Raw genomic sequence first — 16,536 nt, forward strand, 5'->3', positions numbered from 1 at the left:
GGACGAAGCCAGTTTTTGATCAAGGTCTCCGGGTGCGTGAGTGTGTGTGTGTGTGTGTGTGTGTGTGTGTGTGTGTGTGTGTGTGTTTGTGTGTGTGTGTGTGTGTGTGTGTTTGTGTGTGTGTAATTCGACTCTGGCCGTGAATACTTAGTCAGGACCCTTGATTTCTCTTGAATCTGACATGTACTTATATTTACATCTGTGCCAATATTCCACTACATTCTATCCTTTTCGCTTAACGTTTCCATCTCTTCATCTTGAATGCGTGTCTGTTGCAAGTGATTAAAACTAAAACTCAGCACTAGTCACGAAGAAGAGCTGGGGAAAGAATCAAGAGCTGTAAGTTATGACAAAGACGTGAGAGAAACAAGAGAAGGACAAATCTCCGGCAAGTTATGGTGATCGATCTGTAGTGATGTGCTTCTAAGGGAGTTTTAATAGATCAAGTTCATTTTTACTTTCATTTGGCTCATTTGAGTTTCGGGTAGTATCTTTGCTATGATATAATAATTGTGAATTGCTCTTTTTTTTTTTTTTTTTGGTAGTCACAGCGTCAAAAGAACATCAACAGACAATGCAAAGTAACGCGCACATAAAACACCTCAAGCCTTATCTTTTTCCTGTAAACTGGAGGTCATTATCAAAGTCAAGTGGAAGTCAAGTGAAAGTCTAGATACCTCGGAGCTATCACGGCATACATGATGAGTTTTACTTTAATCCTGTTGACCCTACACTACCCAAACCCCACATAGGCTAATCTGATCATATATACAGAACACTCAACCTCTAAGAAGCTAATTCCGCGGAAGAGAGTGATGTTGTGAATGCAAAGACAGATGACGTGGAACAGGACTCCGGAGACAAGGTGAACGATTGAGACGAATGTTCCTGAAGCCAAGGCGATGAGTGGTTTAGTCTTCCCTCTCTTCCTCCCTCCCTTCCCTTTTGCTGCTTTCCTTCCGTCTTCCCTACCTCCCTTTCCCCTTTCTACCCCTCTTCCCATTCCCTGCTTCATTTCGCTCTCCCTACCTCCCTGCCGCCTCCCTACATTACCCTTCTTTTTTTTATCTTACTCACCCCACTGTTTATAAGCGCTTATGTCATACAGGAAGAGAGTCCAAGGAGGGCTGAAACTGTTGTATCACCCCAGTTTACAGATTTCGCAAATGTAAGAGTAATTTATGCACTCTTTAGGAGGATTGTGGCAAATGGAAAGACGAGGATGATGAGATCTGCAACATTTATCTTTCCATAACGATGACCTCTGATGCCTCCAGACGACAAATTCATTCTGCTTAGGAAGGACCTGTATCAATGAAGGGGTTACATTTAACCACCGTCGATCAAATAATCCATCCTAAACAATAAATTCTTCTGACAGCAGAAAGGATAAAAATTTCGCCTTGCCCCCTGATCTTGACATTTGACCGACTGTACTTGAAACTGAGTCCCTTTGTTCTTGCTTGACCCGTAACACTTCCGAGTTTGGTTCAGATTAGATCAGTACTGAATGATCTTACCCTGTGACCTTGACCTATGTTTGTTTTAAAAATGGAGTCCTTTTATTCGTGCATTGTCCCCAACTTTTCCGCAAAGTCTCATTTAAATCTGATAAAAACTGTTTAAGCTGATCTTACTCTGTGCCCTTGACCTTTGACTCATTGTTGTAAAAAAAATAAATTCATATATCGGTTGGCGCTCAACTTTTCCTCTAAGTCTGGCTAAACTCGGATAAAAACTGTTGGGGTTATTTTGACAATTATACACACGGGTCGATTTATGTCCTTGGCCTGTGACCCTCCCCTTTGACTGTTCTCAAAATTTTTTCACTTCATTCTTGTCTTACTCTCATCCCTTGTTCTAAGTTTGTTTTATATAGGATAAAAACCGTTTTAGTTTATTTTGCTAAATCACATCCTGACCTAGCCCTTTAATATTGACATTTAATATATTATTCTCAGTAACGATAAGTTAATCTGCCTTGCCCTCAGCTCTTCCACCAAGTTTGGTTAAAATCGGATGCAAGCTGATTGAGCTATTCTTTTAATATGTTGATAGAAGAACATACGGAAATACATGAAGACAGATTCATGCACACGCTCGCGCACAGGTCAAAACATTACATCCGCTTTCGCATCACGAGAGCAGGCGTAATAATAATAATAATAATAATAATAATAATAATAATAAAATAATAATAATAATAATAATAATAATAATAATAATAATAATAAAAAGATATTAATGCCGTAGCGTCAAACGAAAGAGCAGCACCCGTCTTGAGCACGTACAAGATTTTATTCAGATCCGGAAAAGACACCTGGATAAAGTCGCCCAATAAAAACAAAAATGAAATAATTAAAAGAAGAGTCTCGATCTGTAAAAGCCCAGAGGAAAGACGAGTAGCCTTGGTGAGTCACTACCAGATCTGCAGAAGCCTCGGAGTGGTGGATTAATTAACGCCGAGAGAAAGCAAGCAGGTCATTTAATCTCCAGTCCTGCATTATGTGTTTGAAAAGCCTCTCCTCACGGCTGGTTGTGTAAATTTTGGTGATTGGAGTGAGGATTTATTAAGACTGATGTCGGATTTAAAGATTTTAAGAGAGAGAGAGAGAGAGAGAGAGAGAGAGAGAGAGAGAGAGAGAGAGAGAGAGAGAGAGAGAGAGAGAGAGAGAGAGAGAGAGAGAGAGAGAGAGAGAGAGAGAGGAAAAGTGAATGGAATGAGGGGATGAAAGGAGGGGATGGGGGGGGGGAGGAAAGAAGAGCAAGGAGGAATAAAAACGGAGTGAAAGAAGCGATAAAAAGAATCAAGGAAAGAGAGGAAAGGCCACGATAGGAAAGGCCAGGGGATTGAAAAAAAAAAAAGAAGAAGAAGTAGGAAAATGAAAGGAATGAAGGAAAGGGGAATGGCAAGGCCCTGGGTGGCTGAGCATGGGTGGGACGAGGGATCCACTGGGAGAGGTGGAGGTGCAGATCATGTGCCTGGTGTGACGGTTCGAATCACAGAGAAGCGCCTAATGGTTTTTCTTTCGATTTATTTTATTTTATTTTTTTTATCACGCACATTCACCCGTGGCCGTCGAACGAGCACCAACCCACTCGAGCCTCTTCGCCTTTGCAGGGAATAGTATGCCTACCTTTTATTCTACCCTGCAGATGAGTGAAAACCGGTCAGATATACCCCAGAACAGCAAGACGTGGCCATGGTAATGAAGTGGGACATCTTTGCTTTTTTGCACGAGCATGAGCTGTCTATTTATACAAACGCTCCTCAGTCCCCTCCCTATCCCCACAAAAAGAGGATAGTGGACTGAGGCAGACGGGCAACTTTAGCCTGCAGCTCACTGGGTTCACGTTCAGATGAGCCCGAGACTGCAACTGGTGCTACAAGACGAGGCCGTCCTATATGCAAGCCAGGATCGTACAGTGTTTAGAGATGACTTCAGCGAATCTTGGCGATGGGTAAATCTTCATGGCAGTTACATATCATCTCGTACTGTACATTTCGCCTCAATATCCACTCTAATTTTGGTTATATGACTGGTAGTTCCATGAGAGAGAGACAAGCATATGAATAGACAGTCCCGCTTGGCTGTAAAGTGTATGTTAACTGAATAAAAGGAGATAAACATGCAATGCAAACAGTCTTACACACAGTTTAAACTTAGTAAAGACTGTAAACATGACTTCAACTCCCCATTTCAGTTCTAGATGCAAACAGGTCTGGGGTAAAGAGACCTTGCTAAAAATCCCATGGTAGGACCGGGAATCGAACTCGGGACCTCTTGATAGCGGGCCGATTATAATACTTACAATAATGGTAACTAAAATCATCCTTTGCAATTCTGTCGCTCGAGTGTCTGGTGATGTAGGAGTCAGAAAGCAAAAAGTCGGAGTGATCACCTTGGCTTGTACGCATCTGTTCGATCCGCCAGAGGTGACTGGAGGTTGTTCTGTTTCATGGTGTCCACAGTGAGAGTTGGCTTATCTAGTTACCTACTTTGAAGTGCATAGAACTACTTTTACCTTGTCACCTAGCCTCGGACGCGTGTACCTTGACGGGGGGTAATAATGGACCGTCCGTTTGAACGTGTGTTTATTTTGCGAGTGTCAGGCAATGTCATGTGGGTGAAGCAAGGGATTGATTACGTCTCCTCTTATGACACTAATACACATCTGCCAGAGAAATACGTAGACAAATACGTAAACAGAATCCAGGAGTCCATAGACACCTCCTAATTAGACAAAACAGGAATCCGTAAACAGAACCCAGGGAACCGTAGGCAGAAAGCGTAATAAGGTAAGCGTGTCTGTGGGGTTAGCGTTTCTGCCCGACACCATAATGATCAGAGTCAGTTTTTATGCAAACGTCAGCATAAACCATTTAACCGCTACATTGCGGTGTCGTCTTTTTACGTCTTATTAATTTTTGCTACTATCGGACGATTTTACTCGGCTCGGGTGAGGCTTTTCCAGATTCAACGCAAGGCTTGATAAAAATATTGTACAGTACGGTAACGTTTCTCTCTCTCTCTCTCTCTCTCTCTCTCTCTCTCACTTACATATTTTAAAATTTTAAAATATGTAAAACATGTAAAATTACGGCGAGGTGTGACGGCGCCTTAATTACAGCATTACTTTAAAATTTAAAGTAATGCTGTAAATTCAGACATATGTGCCAACCTGCCTTCTGCACCTACACACACACACACACACACACACACACTTCAGGAAAATCACACCAGTAAACACGACCTCCAAAGGTAAACAGGTGTGTGTGTGTGTGTGTGTGTGTGTGTGTGTGTGTGTGTGTGTGTGTGTATGAGAGAGAGAGAGAGAGAGAGAGAGAGAGAGAGAGAGAGAGAGAGAGAGAGAGAGAGAGAGAGAGAGAAGGTGGGGATAAGGTGGTTGACATTTATACAGTAGAACAATATGCCAACACAGGTTCCGGGGTGTACAGTAACTAATATCACATTCTTGCCAAGATTGTGTGTGTGTGTGTGTGTGTGTGTGTGTGTGTGTGTGTGTGTGTGTGTGTGTGTGTGTGTGTGTGTGTGTGTGTGTGTGTGTGTGTGTGTGTGTGTACTACTTTTCCTGTTTCTGTAAGCGAAGTCAATGGCTTTAGGGCGGCTGAGGCAAAATCAGTTTATTCGTCCGTCCGTCTGTTCATTCGTTCGCATTTTAAGGACCACAATTATGGACCAGTTTTGACGATCGCGGTGTAGAATGAACCCTCTCTACTCTCTCTTTCTCTCTCTCTCTCTATCTATCTATTTATCTATCTATCTCTCATGCAAATTCCTGCCAGGGGCGTAGGTCGAACTCCCATCCTTAATTGTTCCGGATTACAGGAGCCTACCCTCGGGCCCAGGCTCCTGGAGGTGGGTCGTGTGAGACTGTACACTGGCCTTTACTGTGTAGATGTAACTGCCTTTAGAGAATAGCTGTGTGTGTGTGTGTGTGTGTGTGTGTGTGTGTGTGTGTGTGTGTGTGTGTGTGTGCTGTACATATGTATGTCGCATGTGATGTTCCTCCCTGAGCGATGTTTAGGCATATGAACAAAAAAAAAAATCCTTTTTTTAGACGTAAACTCTTACCGGGCATGGGGTTGGAGTGCCTTAACTCACTAAGACACCAGGCGTTAACTTTACACATCAGACGTAAACCCTTTAGGACCACATGCAGTTGCAGTGCATTAACCCACGAGACACCCTGGCGTATATTGTACATGATTGCATGAAAATATCCACCCTCCTACACCTGGCGTGCAGCCAACCACCTTACACCCTCCGACCCACCTTGACCCAGTGCTCGCAGTTGGACCGCTCTGGGCCAGCCTTGTCGAATGACCTTTTGAGAGTGGTCAAGGAGGAGGTCAGCAGGCAGGACCTGTAGTGATTCATACCTCATCTCTGCGTACACCCAGACAGAGGGAAAAAATTATGAATATTGTGAGTGGCGTCAGGGAGATCTTCATGACAAATACGGTGAATTCTATGTTGCAACTGATTTCTTATCTCTCTTCTGCGTGCAGTCACAGAGGGAAGGGAGGGGGAAGAGACGGAAAACGAGGGAGAGACAGAAAGGGGGAGGAGAAAGTATCTGAAAATTATAAACGTAGGGCAAGGACGAGAATGATAAACAACTGCAGTCAATTTTGTGCCGTAGCTGATTTCGCACCTCACCTCTGCGTACGATCAAAGAGAGAGAGAGAGAGAGAGAGAGTTTAACATTATGAACACAAGACGGAGAGATTCATATACAAATGCGATCAGTTTCATGGTATGGTAGGAAACTATCTCAGTCCTTCAGATCATTTATAACTTTTTAAAGTACCAAAAATATTCCCCTGCTATCTCCAGACGCTTTTATTCGACATCAGAGAGACTTCTCGTGCTGCAGGGATTAATGAAGACTGCACATAACTCGTCCAGTGAACCCGACTCGTCCAGTTTGCACCAGATCCAGCCAGTTTGAAAGGCTTTCCCGAGATGAAATAATTATCCGAAGGTTGCAAAAATGAATTAAAAAAGAAGTTACCGTGGTGAAATGGTATGCCCCTTGGCATGTGGAAATCTTACCCAAGGTTAAAATAATTTTTGGACGATAATTAATAAAGGTAAAAACAACTTAGTATATTAAAAGACTCGTTGAATGTAACAGTAAAAAAAAAAAATGAGTTTATATATTAAATGGCTCGTTGAAGGTAAAGTCTATCTCAAGTTTTTTATAATTTTCCCAAGATAATCATAATAAAATAACTGAATGCACAGGCTTGTGGTACTTAATATCTTTTCCAAGGTAAACATCATCTTTTTTTACAATAATCAGAGTAGAAATAAAAGCAACTGAATGCACTTAAAGATTCATGGCACTTAATATCTCATCCAAGTTTAATATAATAACTGCAGAGCGATAATTAGAATAAAAACTAGAGGGGCACTCAATGGATCGCATCTCTCCGAGAAGAGCAACATAATTTCCAAACCACTCTTCAAAATGGGTTAGGTTTTCTCATCACTGATTAGGGTTTCGCAAAAAGTGTTTTCCGGATCCAGAATCTGTAATACGATCCGAATTGGTCTCAAAAGTTAATCGATTGTTTCCTGGGACATGGGCTAACTACCCACCAAATTTGGTCCAAATCTATCTTTAAGTTTTTTAGTCATCCTGCTAACAGAGAAATAAACTAACAAACATCTGTCCGAAATTTTATTGGTTGTTCCCTGGGACATGGGCTATCTAGCCACCAAATTTGGTTTAAATTTCTCTTTTAGTTCTTGAGTATTCCTGCTAAGAAACAGACAAGCAAACAAACAAACATTGGTGAAAACATATTTTCCTTGTCGGAGAGAATAAAAAGAACTGAAAATGTTAAAGGACGGTGATGGTCAAGTGGTCTGAGGCGCTAGTCGGTGTGAAGGTTAGGCCCCCTGCACATCGGTTCCTGGGTCTTTGCTTCTTGGATTTCTTAACGCTTTTAGATCACAGATTTATTTTGCACATTGCACCTTAATAATTCCTTTGTATATTCAGGTGGATCGCTTTAAGGGTCTTATTCCTGCTCGTTTCGGGGATGCCGTAACGCATTTTCCTCATCCATTTATATCGCACAGGTTCGTGAGCAATTTGTTTCGCACAGGATCGAGGACCACATATCTATTAGCTTCGAATATTTTCTAACACATCTCCCTAAGCGATTTATTTTTGTACACTGCACCTTAATTATCCTCCTGTACTCATGAAAACCGTGTCGATATTAGGTAGATATCCATGACATATACGAGAAGGAATGATCTAAGAATAAGCTAAGAATGATGTAAGATGGCAAATATATTGCTATGTAAGAGGCACTATGAAATGACCCGCAGAAGGGAGAAAATAATCAAGAGTGTCCAAGAAGTGGCTGAATGTTTACTGTATATCATGTAATGCCACTTTATTCTTCACATCATATCACCACTATTTTATAACTCCTTATCTCGCTTCTGACTAACCTCAACTCACCTCTCCTCAACTCAACTCATCTCATCTCACCTAACCTCACTTCGCCTCGCCTCACCTCACTTCGCTCTCACAGATAACCTCAGCACTCACTCACAGATCCTCTCACCATTCACTCCCACGAATTATCTAAACACCACTCACTCTGGCAGATTATCTCACCACTCACGCTCACAGACCATCTCACTAATCATTCTCACAAATCATCTTACCACAGACACTCACGGCTTTTATCGCCATATTATCCTTCATGTTTCACTCACTTCACAATCCCCACTCACACTACATCTCTCACACCACTCCACCTCACCCTGCACACTCCTCGCCTCACCCCTTATCACTCACTGCACACATCTCACCATGACAGTGAGGTGTGACGGCGCCAGTAAACAGTTTGGAGTACTCGGTGACCTCCAAGCAAACCATTGCCACTTCCTTCTGCACTTCATCCTCTCACTAAACTCACTCAGCTCACTCACTCAGCTCACTTTCATCTCCCTTTATCCATGTGCCACTCCCCCCTTTTCCAGCTGTGGTACTGTTTCTCTTGTTTTAAATCTTTCCCTTGGCATTGTTCTGTCTCTGGTATTGTTCTTGTGTAAGTCTCCTCTCTGGCACTGTCACTGTCACTTTCTGTTCTTACATACCTTTAGTACCATTCTGTTACTGTGGCACACTGTTCTCTTGTTACAAGTTGTTCCTGTTGCACTTTTCCCCCGCTGTGTAGGCTACTTTCGTCTAGCACTGTTCTACCACTGTGACACTGTTTTTCGTATTAGGCATCATTCTCATAACATTGATCTTTTGTTATATATCTTTCTTTGAACATATTCTTTTGCTGTGGCACTGTTGTCTTTGCATACCTTCCTTGTGGTATTGTTTTACCATTGCAGCACTATCATATGGGCTTCACTTAGGCACTGTAGTTCACTGGTATTATACTGGGGCACTGCTGTAGGTCACTGTCATAACTGTAGCACTCTCCATCAATTGGTGTATTCTGACACTGTTTATTTATTTATTTATTTGTTTCTGGGACTAAAGGGGTGATGTCCTGGCAAAAGGACCGGGTAGCTATTCTGATACTGATACTTTGACCTCTTCAATACAATGACGCATTTTTGTATTGTATTCTCGTTGCCTACGGACGATTGTATTCAAGTTAGGAGAGCCGCTAGTAGAGAAGTTAGTGAGGCTTATGTCTGTCCCCATCTGTTCGGAAAATAAAAGCATGTGGAGGTAGCCAAAAGGAATACGCAATCGGCTTGAAGAGGTAAAACACACAGAGAATTGTGATAATGAAACTACCAAACTTTAACCACTACAGCCCTGGGACGCTTGACCGAACTTATGTAAAATTGTTTGACTCTAGGGGGAAAAAGTGTATCCTGTCTGAATTGGTTCTAAACCTCTTCACTACGACACCGGCTTTTCTGTAGTTGTTCCAGTTTAATCAGGCCCATTTTTTCATTCCTTCGCAGCTTCTTTCATGTAACTTATTGACAAAAAAAAGAAGAGAAAAAATAGAGGGATTGTTACGGCAGCACATCGTTTCCATGGCATTTCCTCGTCACTAGCACCGTGTTCTAGTGCTGTTCTTTTGCTTCAGCTCAACATTCAAGATGGTGAGATGATAGATTTAGGTCAAGTTAAAGTGCAGTTCACCATCAGATAATTTCTTTCAGTTTGGGAGAGGCTTACCTAAGGGTAGTAGTTACGTGTAGTCTTCATTAACCCGTTGACATCATTTTTCACCCCAGGCTGCACAAAAATCGTCTTTTTGTTTGCAAGTCAGAACTAAAGAAAATGGGCGTCATCGTACACATCAGTTCGATGACATATTAATATAGTTTATTCCTGCAACCACGAGGCGATCTTATTCAACATGGGTCAAAGCTGCGATTGTGAAGGGTTTAACAAGAGCTATGTCTAATTCCTCTAGTTCTAAAAATCTCTCCGTAGCTGAGGAGAATCGTCTGGTGACTGCCATAACAGACCACAATACACGTCATCGGACTGAAAGGGTTCAGAGGGAAATGACACTAACTCAACCCTGTATTCGTCGCCACGGTATTCCCATATAAATGACAATAGTAAAATTTGTGATGGCGAGGGAGTAATATTGTCGTCTTACTGGACAGTATTAGAAAACAAAATGAGTGCTCGGATATGAAAGGAAACCCATGATTTTTTTTTCTACGGTCATTAATAGGCCCTCCGTAAATATCGCCCGCCTAGCGAGGTGATGATGATATCGATTGCGTCTGCGTGTCTGTATCTGTGTGTATGTGTCTGTCTGTTGCCAAAATATTTCAAAATCAAGTGGGCAAATTATATCCAAACTTTGTGGGCAGTATCCTGGGATATCTAGTTTGTTGGTTAATAATTTTGGCGAGGCTGCGATGATTGCCAGAAGATTATTGATCTATTTTTTTCTTTGACTGGAACGCAAAGAGACACTGAAACGCTGCGGACGAAATCCTAAGACCTGTATTTTCGCGAAGCTGCGGTGATATGCCTCCAATTGCCAGAGGAGTATTGATCTAGTATTTTAGCGATGGAGGGTGATTCACATTCGTGGGCAAATGCATTGGCTTTTATTGTTAGATGGAGTCAACCTGCATCCCACATTGCAGTGTGGTCAGCAATGATGCATGCAAAGGTCAGTAATGTTCTATCGCCAAGAATGCTTCAGAACTGATGGAGAGAGAGAGAGTGATAGATAGATAGATAGATAGATAAATAGAGAGAGAGAGAGAGAGAGAGAGAGAGAGAGAGAGAGAGAGAGAGAGAGAGAGAGAGAGAGAGAGAGAGAGAGAGAGAGAGAGAGAGAGAGAGACCTTGTTCACACCCTCAGCGATCGTAGATTGTAGATTCGTGAATTTATAATAGAAGCGCTGAATTTTATCAGAAATTATCTTTGTAGGAAAAGGGTTACATAGCTACAGTGAATATGGCAATATTATAACGGTGAAAGAGTGATTTTGTGGCAGTGAGAAGGGAATGAAAAGGTAATTTATAATCTGATAGTGAATCAGTAACGTCTAGACAGTGAAAAATTATGCAGTGAAAGGGTAATATGTGAGCAGTGAAAAATATGAATATTTCACACTAAAACGGTAAAAATCTGGAACTGTAAGGGTAATAGTTTATCATGGCACTCATTACATTAAGTCAACGGCGCCCTAAATCAAACAAGAGCGCCGCAGCCATTAAGCATAAGCGGCAAATAAACAAAACAACAGCAACTTCACATATAATTCCTCCTTTATTAAAAGCCCCAGCAATACACTGCCTGGAGCAGGTAGAGCGAGTGAACTTAATATTATATGATTGGAAATTGGCTTTTTACCTGGTCGAAGGTTTCAGTTGTGAAATTAAAAAAGTTTACTTGTTCAGAGTCCATCCTGATGTTTCATATTCCCCGCTTGTTTCATCATCATCATCATCATCATCATAATATTTCTCACCATCAAAATCACTGGAGACTAATTACTGAATTGGATGTTAATATAAAAGGTATCCTTTTTGCAAACACAGCTGTACTTTTTATACGTTTTTTTCTATTTTTTATATTTTTAAGAATGCCAGAATCAAGGTCTGTTCAGTGTGAGATGCCAGAGCACAGTGAGTCTAAAAGACTGGAGAGCATAGGAAGACCGAAAATCATATTAGGCAGACGGTTGAGTACATGAGAGAATGAGAGTATCGGTTAAATCATGCAGTGGAGGGGGAGTGAGAACGAGTAGACAAACGGGTGCTGTGTGCACGCATTAAGAAGATAGTATTGTGAGTTGAATTCTTTCTTACTTCCCTTCTTCAATTTCTTCTTTATTTCATGCTTTTACGACGTTAGTTCTTATTAACTTTCCTACTGTCTAGCTCTTTCTTTCCTTCCTTCTTACTTATATTTATCAGTCATGGTGGCTCTACGCGTATTATCTTCAGTCTCGGCAGCCGTCTTGTTTGTGTGTGTGTATGTGTGTGTGTGTGTGTGTGTGTGTGTGTGTGTAATTCACCGGGTCGGTCAGGATCACTTGATGGTCGTGATCGTCAGCTTTTTACCCTCTCGGAAGGGAGCTGAGAGCTCATATAGTCCGATCTAAGGGCAAGGCTGTGACCTTCACACACACACACCCGTCCCCTTGCTCAAGGGGGACAGTAACCACCCACTTCATCAGTGAAACTTTTCGCAACCTGAGCGAGGCGCGAACTCCCGTCCACCAGTTGGCAAGCGGTGTGTGTGTGTGTGTGTGTGTGTGTGTGTGTGTGTGTGTGTGTGTGTGTGTGTGTGCCCTTGCATTTCTGATATTGTTTATTAATATTTCAGCGGTGGCTGAATCGGTAGAGAGGCGGCCTGCAGTCCTGATGGACCCAGGTTCGAATCCCGGCTGGTGCAGGGAACAGTTTAAGGATTTGAATTTCATAAAAGCACAGTTTCCTGATCTACCAGATGACCCGCCGACATGTCATAAAAGTACCCCCGCTAATACCAATACACCAGTCCTGTATGAGACAGCCCTAGCATTGTATTCAATATGGACGGTGGGTGTTAGCGCCGAAGTGGTGACATGTGGAGGTGTAGGAGGACTACTGGGCCTTGGGATAGGCTACTGCCCCCGAGATATAGGCCCTGAAGCCTTTGTCCAGAGTCGGACACATAAAAAAAAAAAAAAAAAAAAAAAACTCCAACACCTAATATGACACCTGGCGCCTCACTAGACACCTGAAACCTAAGCTGACATATCACGTAACGTCTTAGCCCTCTAATGATACTTGTAACCATACTGACACCTCAGCTGACACCTGACATCCCAGCTGACACATGACACCACAGTTGACACCGAACATTTCACTTGACAGTTCACCTGACACCTTACATGACACTTTATCTAACACATGACACCTCAACTGATACTTGACATCTCAGCTGACACCAACTTACACCTGAAATCTCAGCTAATAGTTGACACTTCAAATGACACCTTAATTCAACTGACACCATCTGACACCTCACCTGACACTTAACACCTCACTTGGTGCACCTGACACCTTGTCTCACACTAAACATATCCACACTTCATATAGTTGACCTGTTCTTTCCTCACAACTCATATGTCCTCTATTCTCACTTCTCACATGCTTGTCCTCTCCTCACACCTCACCTTCCTGTCTTCAGCTCACACACCTCGCATGAGCTAGCTTCCTCTTAGTACTGTATATCAAGGCAGGTTGCCAAGAAGTGTGTACCACTACTTGTACTTGCAGAGTCAAGTGATATTTGTGGCAGCCACAAGAAGGCTAATACATACAGACCAGTGCTGCTTACAACACATAACATTATTTTTGGCATGTCTGTACAGTCTACGATACAACAGTAGGCTATTGCTTCTAAAACACCAAAACAGTCTTATCAATAACATCCCTTTGTGCAACATAACAGCTTTGTATGCGACACACCAGTGGTTTACATAATAACATGCCTTTTTGCAACGTGACAATACTGTCCGCAACACGCCATGATTTTGTCTGCATCATTTAATAGATCACTGGTTAGCTGGATGCACTGGAGAAACTTACAAGCACCATTTTTGCCCAACAGTTCAAAGTAGTTCTTTAATCTTCTCGTGATAAAATTGTACTAGCTCAAAGTGTGTTCCTCTTACATCAGACACAAACATGGTAAAACTCCATTAAGCACACGATAAGGTTCTAAGGCTATTAACAGAATGTACAAACACCACATATATAAGTTACCCACACCAGGAAACGATTGTACTCCCAATCAAGGACTTCCTGAATATGAGAGGCACACAGTTTATTGTATCAACATAAGATCCATTGCATTCTTTTATTTATAAGTATGATACCCCTTCCCCCACTACATAAAAAAAATAAATGCATTGAAAATGTCTCCATACACCACATAGCACTACCTAACACAGTAGTAATAACAGACAAAGACTGTGCACAAAGTAGCATGACATCTGCTTAGCATGTTCTGAGGGTAATGACTACGAAAGTAGGTAGGCGCATTCAGTCGTCTGAATTTGTGCATGGTTTCTTTTCTGGTCAAGTAGTAGTTGTTGTTGCTGAGTAACCCCGGTCTCTCTGGCCAAGCAGACCCGTTAAGCACAAGCAAGCATCCTCCCCCGCAGGGCCATCCGTGCGATGAACCCATGCTCCCCTGCGGCAGACAGCGCCTCGCCGCAGCGAGGCGCCGTGTAATCATTTCCCTCTAAAATTTGTGAGGTGCGAGAAAGTTTTGACTTTGAAGGCTCTCCTGACCAAATGTCTAGCTCCGAATTCTCAGTGAGCAGTCCAATCTGCTCAGTTTCGCTGAAAGTTAAAATAATAACTTCAATACTTACTGATTTTTGGCCATGAATTTAGGTCTTGTATAGTTTATTTATCTCTCAGGAATACACACACTCACACACACACACACACACACACACACACACACACACACACACACACACACACACACACACACACACACACACACACACACACACACACACACACTAAGCAAGAAAAATAATAATATTCCCTCCTATATTAAATATTCCAAATGAAATACTGAGAAAATATTTTCCACTCCTTCATTGTTATAAATCACGACAACATGTTATCATACTGTACAGCTTCTTGGGTTTTCTCACTTTTTCCTGCCGGCCGTGACTGAAGGGACTGGTGGGAAGAGGGGAACTTTCTTCTTTACATCCTTTGCTTTCATAGAATAAATACCATTATCAGATCCAGTCCATAAGAAATCAACATATATTCGTTGCTATTAATTATTTTTGAATACTGATACACCTTGGCAACTGAACACAGCTTGCAGCACTCTCGTCCGGGCTGTGCAATAAACACACGGCACAATGAAGCAGTACTTGGGTTTCTTGTGTTGTGTGTGAGGACCTTTGAGAGACTGAGTAGCCTATCCTTGGTCAGCTGCCCTTACCTCCACATCCAGCCCTCACCTAGCCTCGACTCTCCCCCCCTCCCTCCGGACCTCACCTTGTGTCCCCACTCCCTACCCCTCCCCTCCTCTGCCTTCTCTTCTATCTTCATCTCACCCCCTTTCCCCCACCCCTTGCATCTCTTGCCTTATTTTTCTCCTCCCCTTCCCTTCCCCTCTTCTCGCTTCCATTCCCCTGTGCCCAGGCTCATCTCGCTCCTCTTCCTCCTCCCCTTCCATCACCCCCTCTCCTCCCTACCTTCTTGCTTTTCCTCCATCTCTCCACCCCACCTCTTGCTCTCACTCCCCTCTCCTCTCCCCTCGCACCTTATCCCCCTCCCCACACTCTCCTTTCCCCTCCCGCTCCCTGCTGTTACTCGTTTTCCTCCTCTCTCCCCTCTCCTCACTTCCTCCCTCCCACACCCTCCTCCCCCCTTCCCCTGCTCATCCCCACTCTCCAGCCCTTCCTCCCGTCCCTATCATATCTCCCTCCTCAACCCCCTCTCTCCCTCTTCACTTACATCATCATCATCGTCGTCATGAGCGTCAGTCGGGCAAGTCTCAGGGTATGGGGGCCGAGGGTCGTCATGGTGCCACTACTTTATAATCCACGTGTGCTGTGCCGGGGATCAGGATCGAATCCAAGACTACCAGATGACAGGCGTCAACATGTCATCCATGCATCAGCAGTCTTGTTCCTAACTCTTTGGCGCCAAGGGGACGATTTAACCTCTCTCGGGGGTATGTTCAAACTATAGTCAAGAGGGAGCCTTAAAATTTGGAGTTATGGCTTCGCAACCTTAAGCCAATGGGCGAAAAACGGTAAGCTAAATACCATCCCTGCAACATCTCACATGCAGTAAATGCCGCCTGTATAGAGTCAGCGCTAAGTTAACGATGGTGACAAGCCCACAATTTCAGACTCATTTTGAACCCCATGCAGGGAGTAAAGCGCGCATGGCTTAGTACTGCTCTGTTGAATATGCTCTGTAATGTGGCATACAAGGTAGCTGTTTGTTTCACGAACTGCTGGCAGATATCAAGTTTTTTTCATACATTTTCCCCCTCTCAGTAAATTACCCGTACAATATGATGACGTTGTCAGTATTTTATTCTTGCCACCACGAGACAGATATCAGTCTCAGATGTGTAATTAGACTTAAGCTTTTTTGGGGGGGAGGCCGGCTCCAGATTCCAGGCCAGAAGTACACTCGTATCTGCCACTCACCTTCACATATCTCCACTTCGGTGCTAAACATCAGCATACGTATAAATATATGTCAAGGCAATCTCATTCATGACTGGTGTAACAGTATTACTGGGGCTGGTTTTATAACTTGTCTGGTAAGTCTTGCGGAAGAGCAGCAAACTCTGTTTAAACGAAATTCACGTTATCAGATTGTTTCCTGACCAAGCTTGGGATCGAATTTGTGATCCATAGCTCATCATACCAACTTTCTAAGCACTTTGTTTGTGAATTCTTATTTAGTAATGAACACAATGCCCACCACCCCCGGGAACGATGCCTCTGGAGACCACACCGGGATAGGAGCAGAATAACAGAATAA

General features: G+C 42.9%; 1 protein-coding gene across 1 annotated transcript in view; it reads right to left on the reverse strand.

Moving 5' to 3' along the window:
* LOC145391360 (CD109 antigen-like) overlaps positions 1 to 5,910 on the reverse strand; it is a 98,849-nt gene extending 92,939 nt beyond the window's left edge. Inside the window, exon 1 of the mRNA XM_080265958.1 lies at positions 5,799 to 5,910. Within this exon, the coding sequence (XP_080122084.1) occupies positions 5,799 to 5,910 (112 nt within the window). The remainder of the gene's footprint in view (positions 1 to 5,798) is intronic.
* Positions 5,911 to 16,536: the final 10,626 nt, after the last annotated feature.

This window comes from Coenobita brevimanus, chromosome 18 (genome assembly GCF_032717465.1).
Source record: "Coenobita brevimanus isolate Jiangsu-jjx chromosome 18, ASM3271746v2, whole genome shotgun sequence".
NCBI classification, from domain to species: Eukaryota; Metazoa; Arthropoda; class Malacostraca; order Decapoda; family Coenobitidae; genus Coenobita; species Coenobita brevimanus.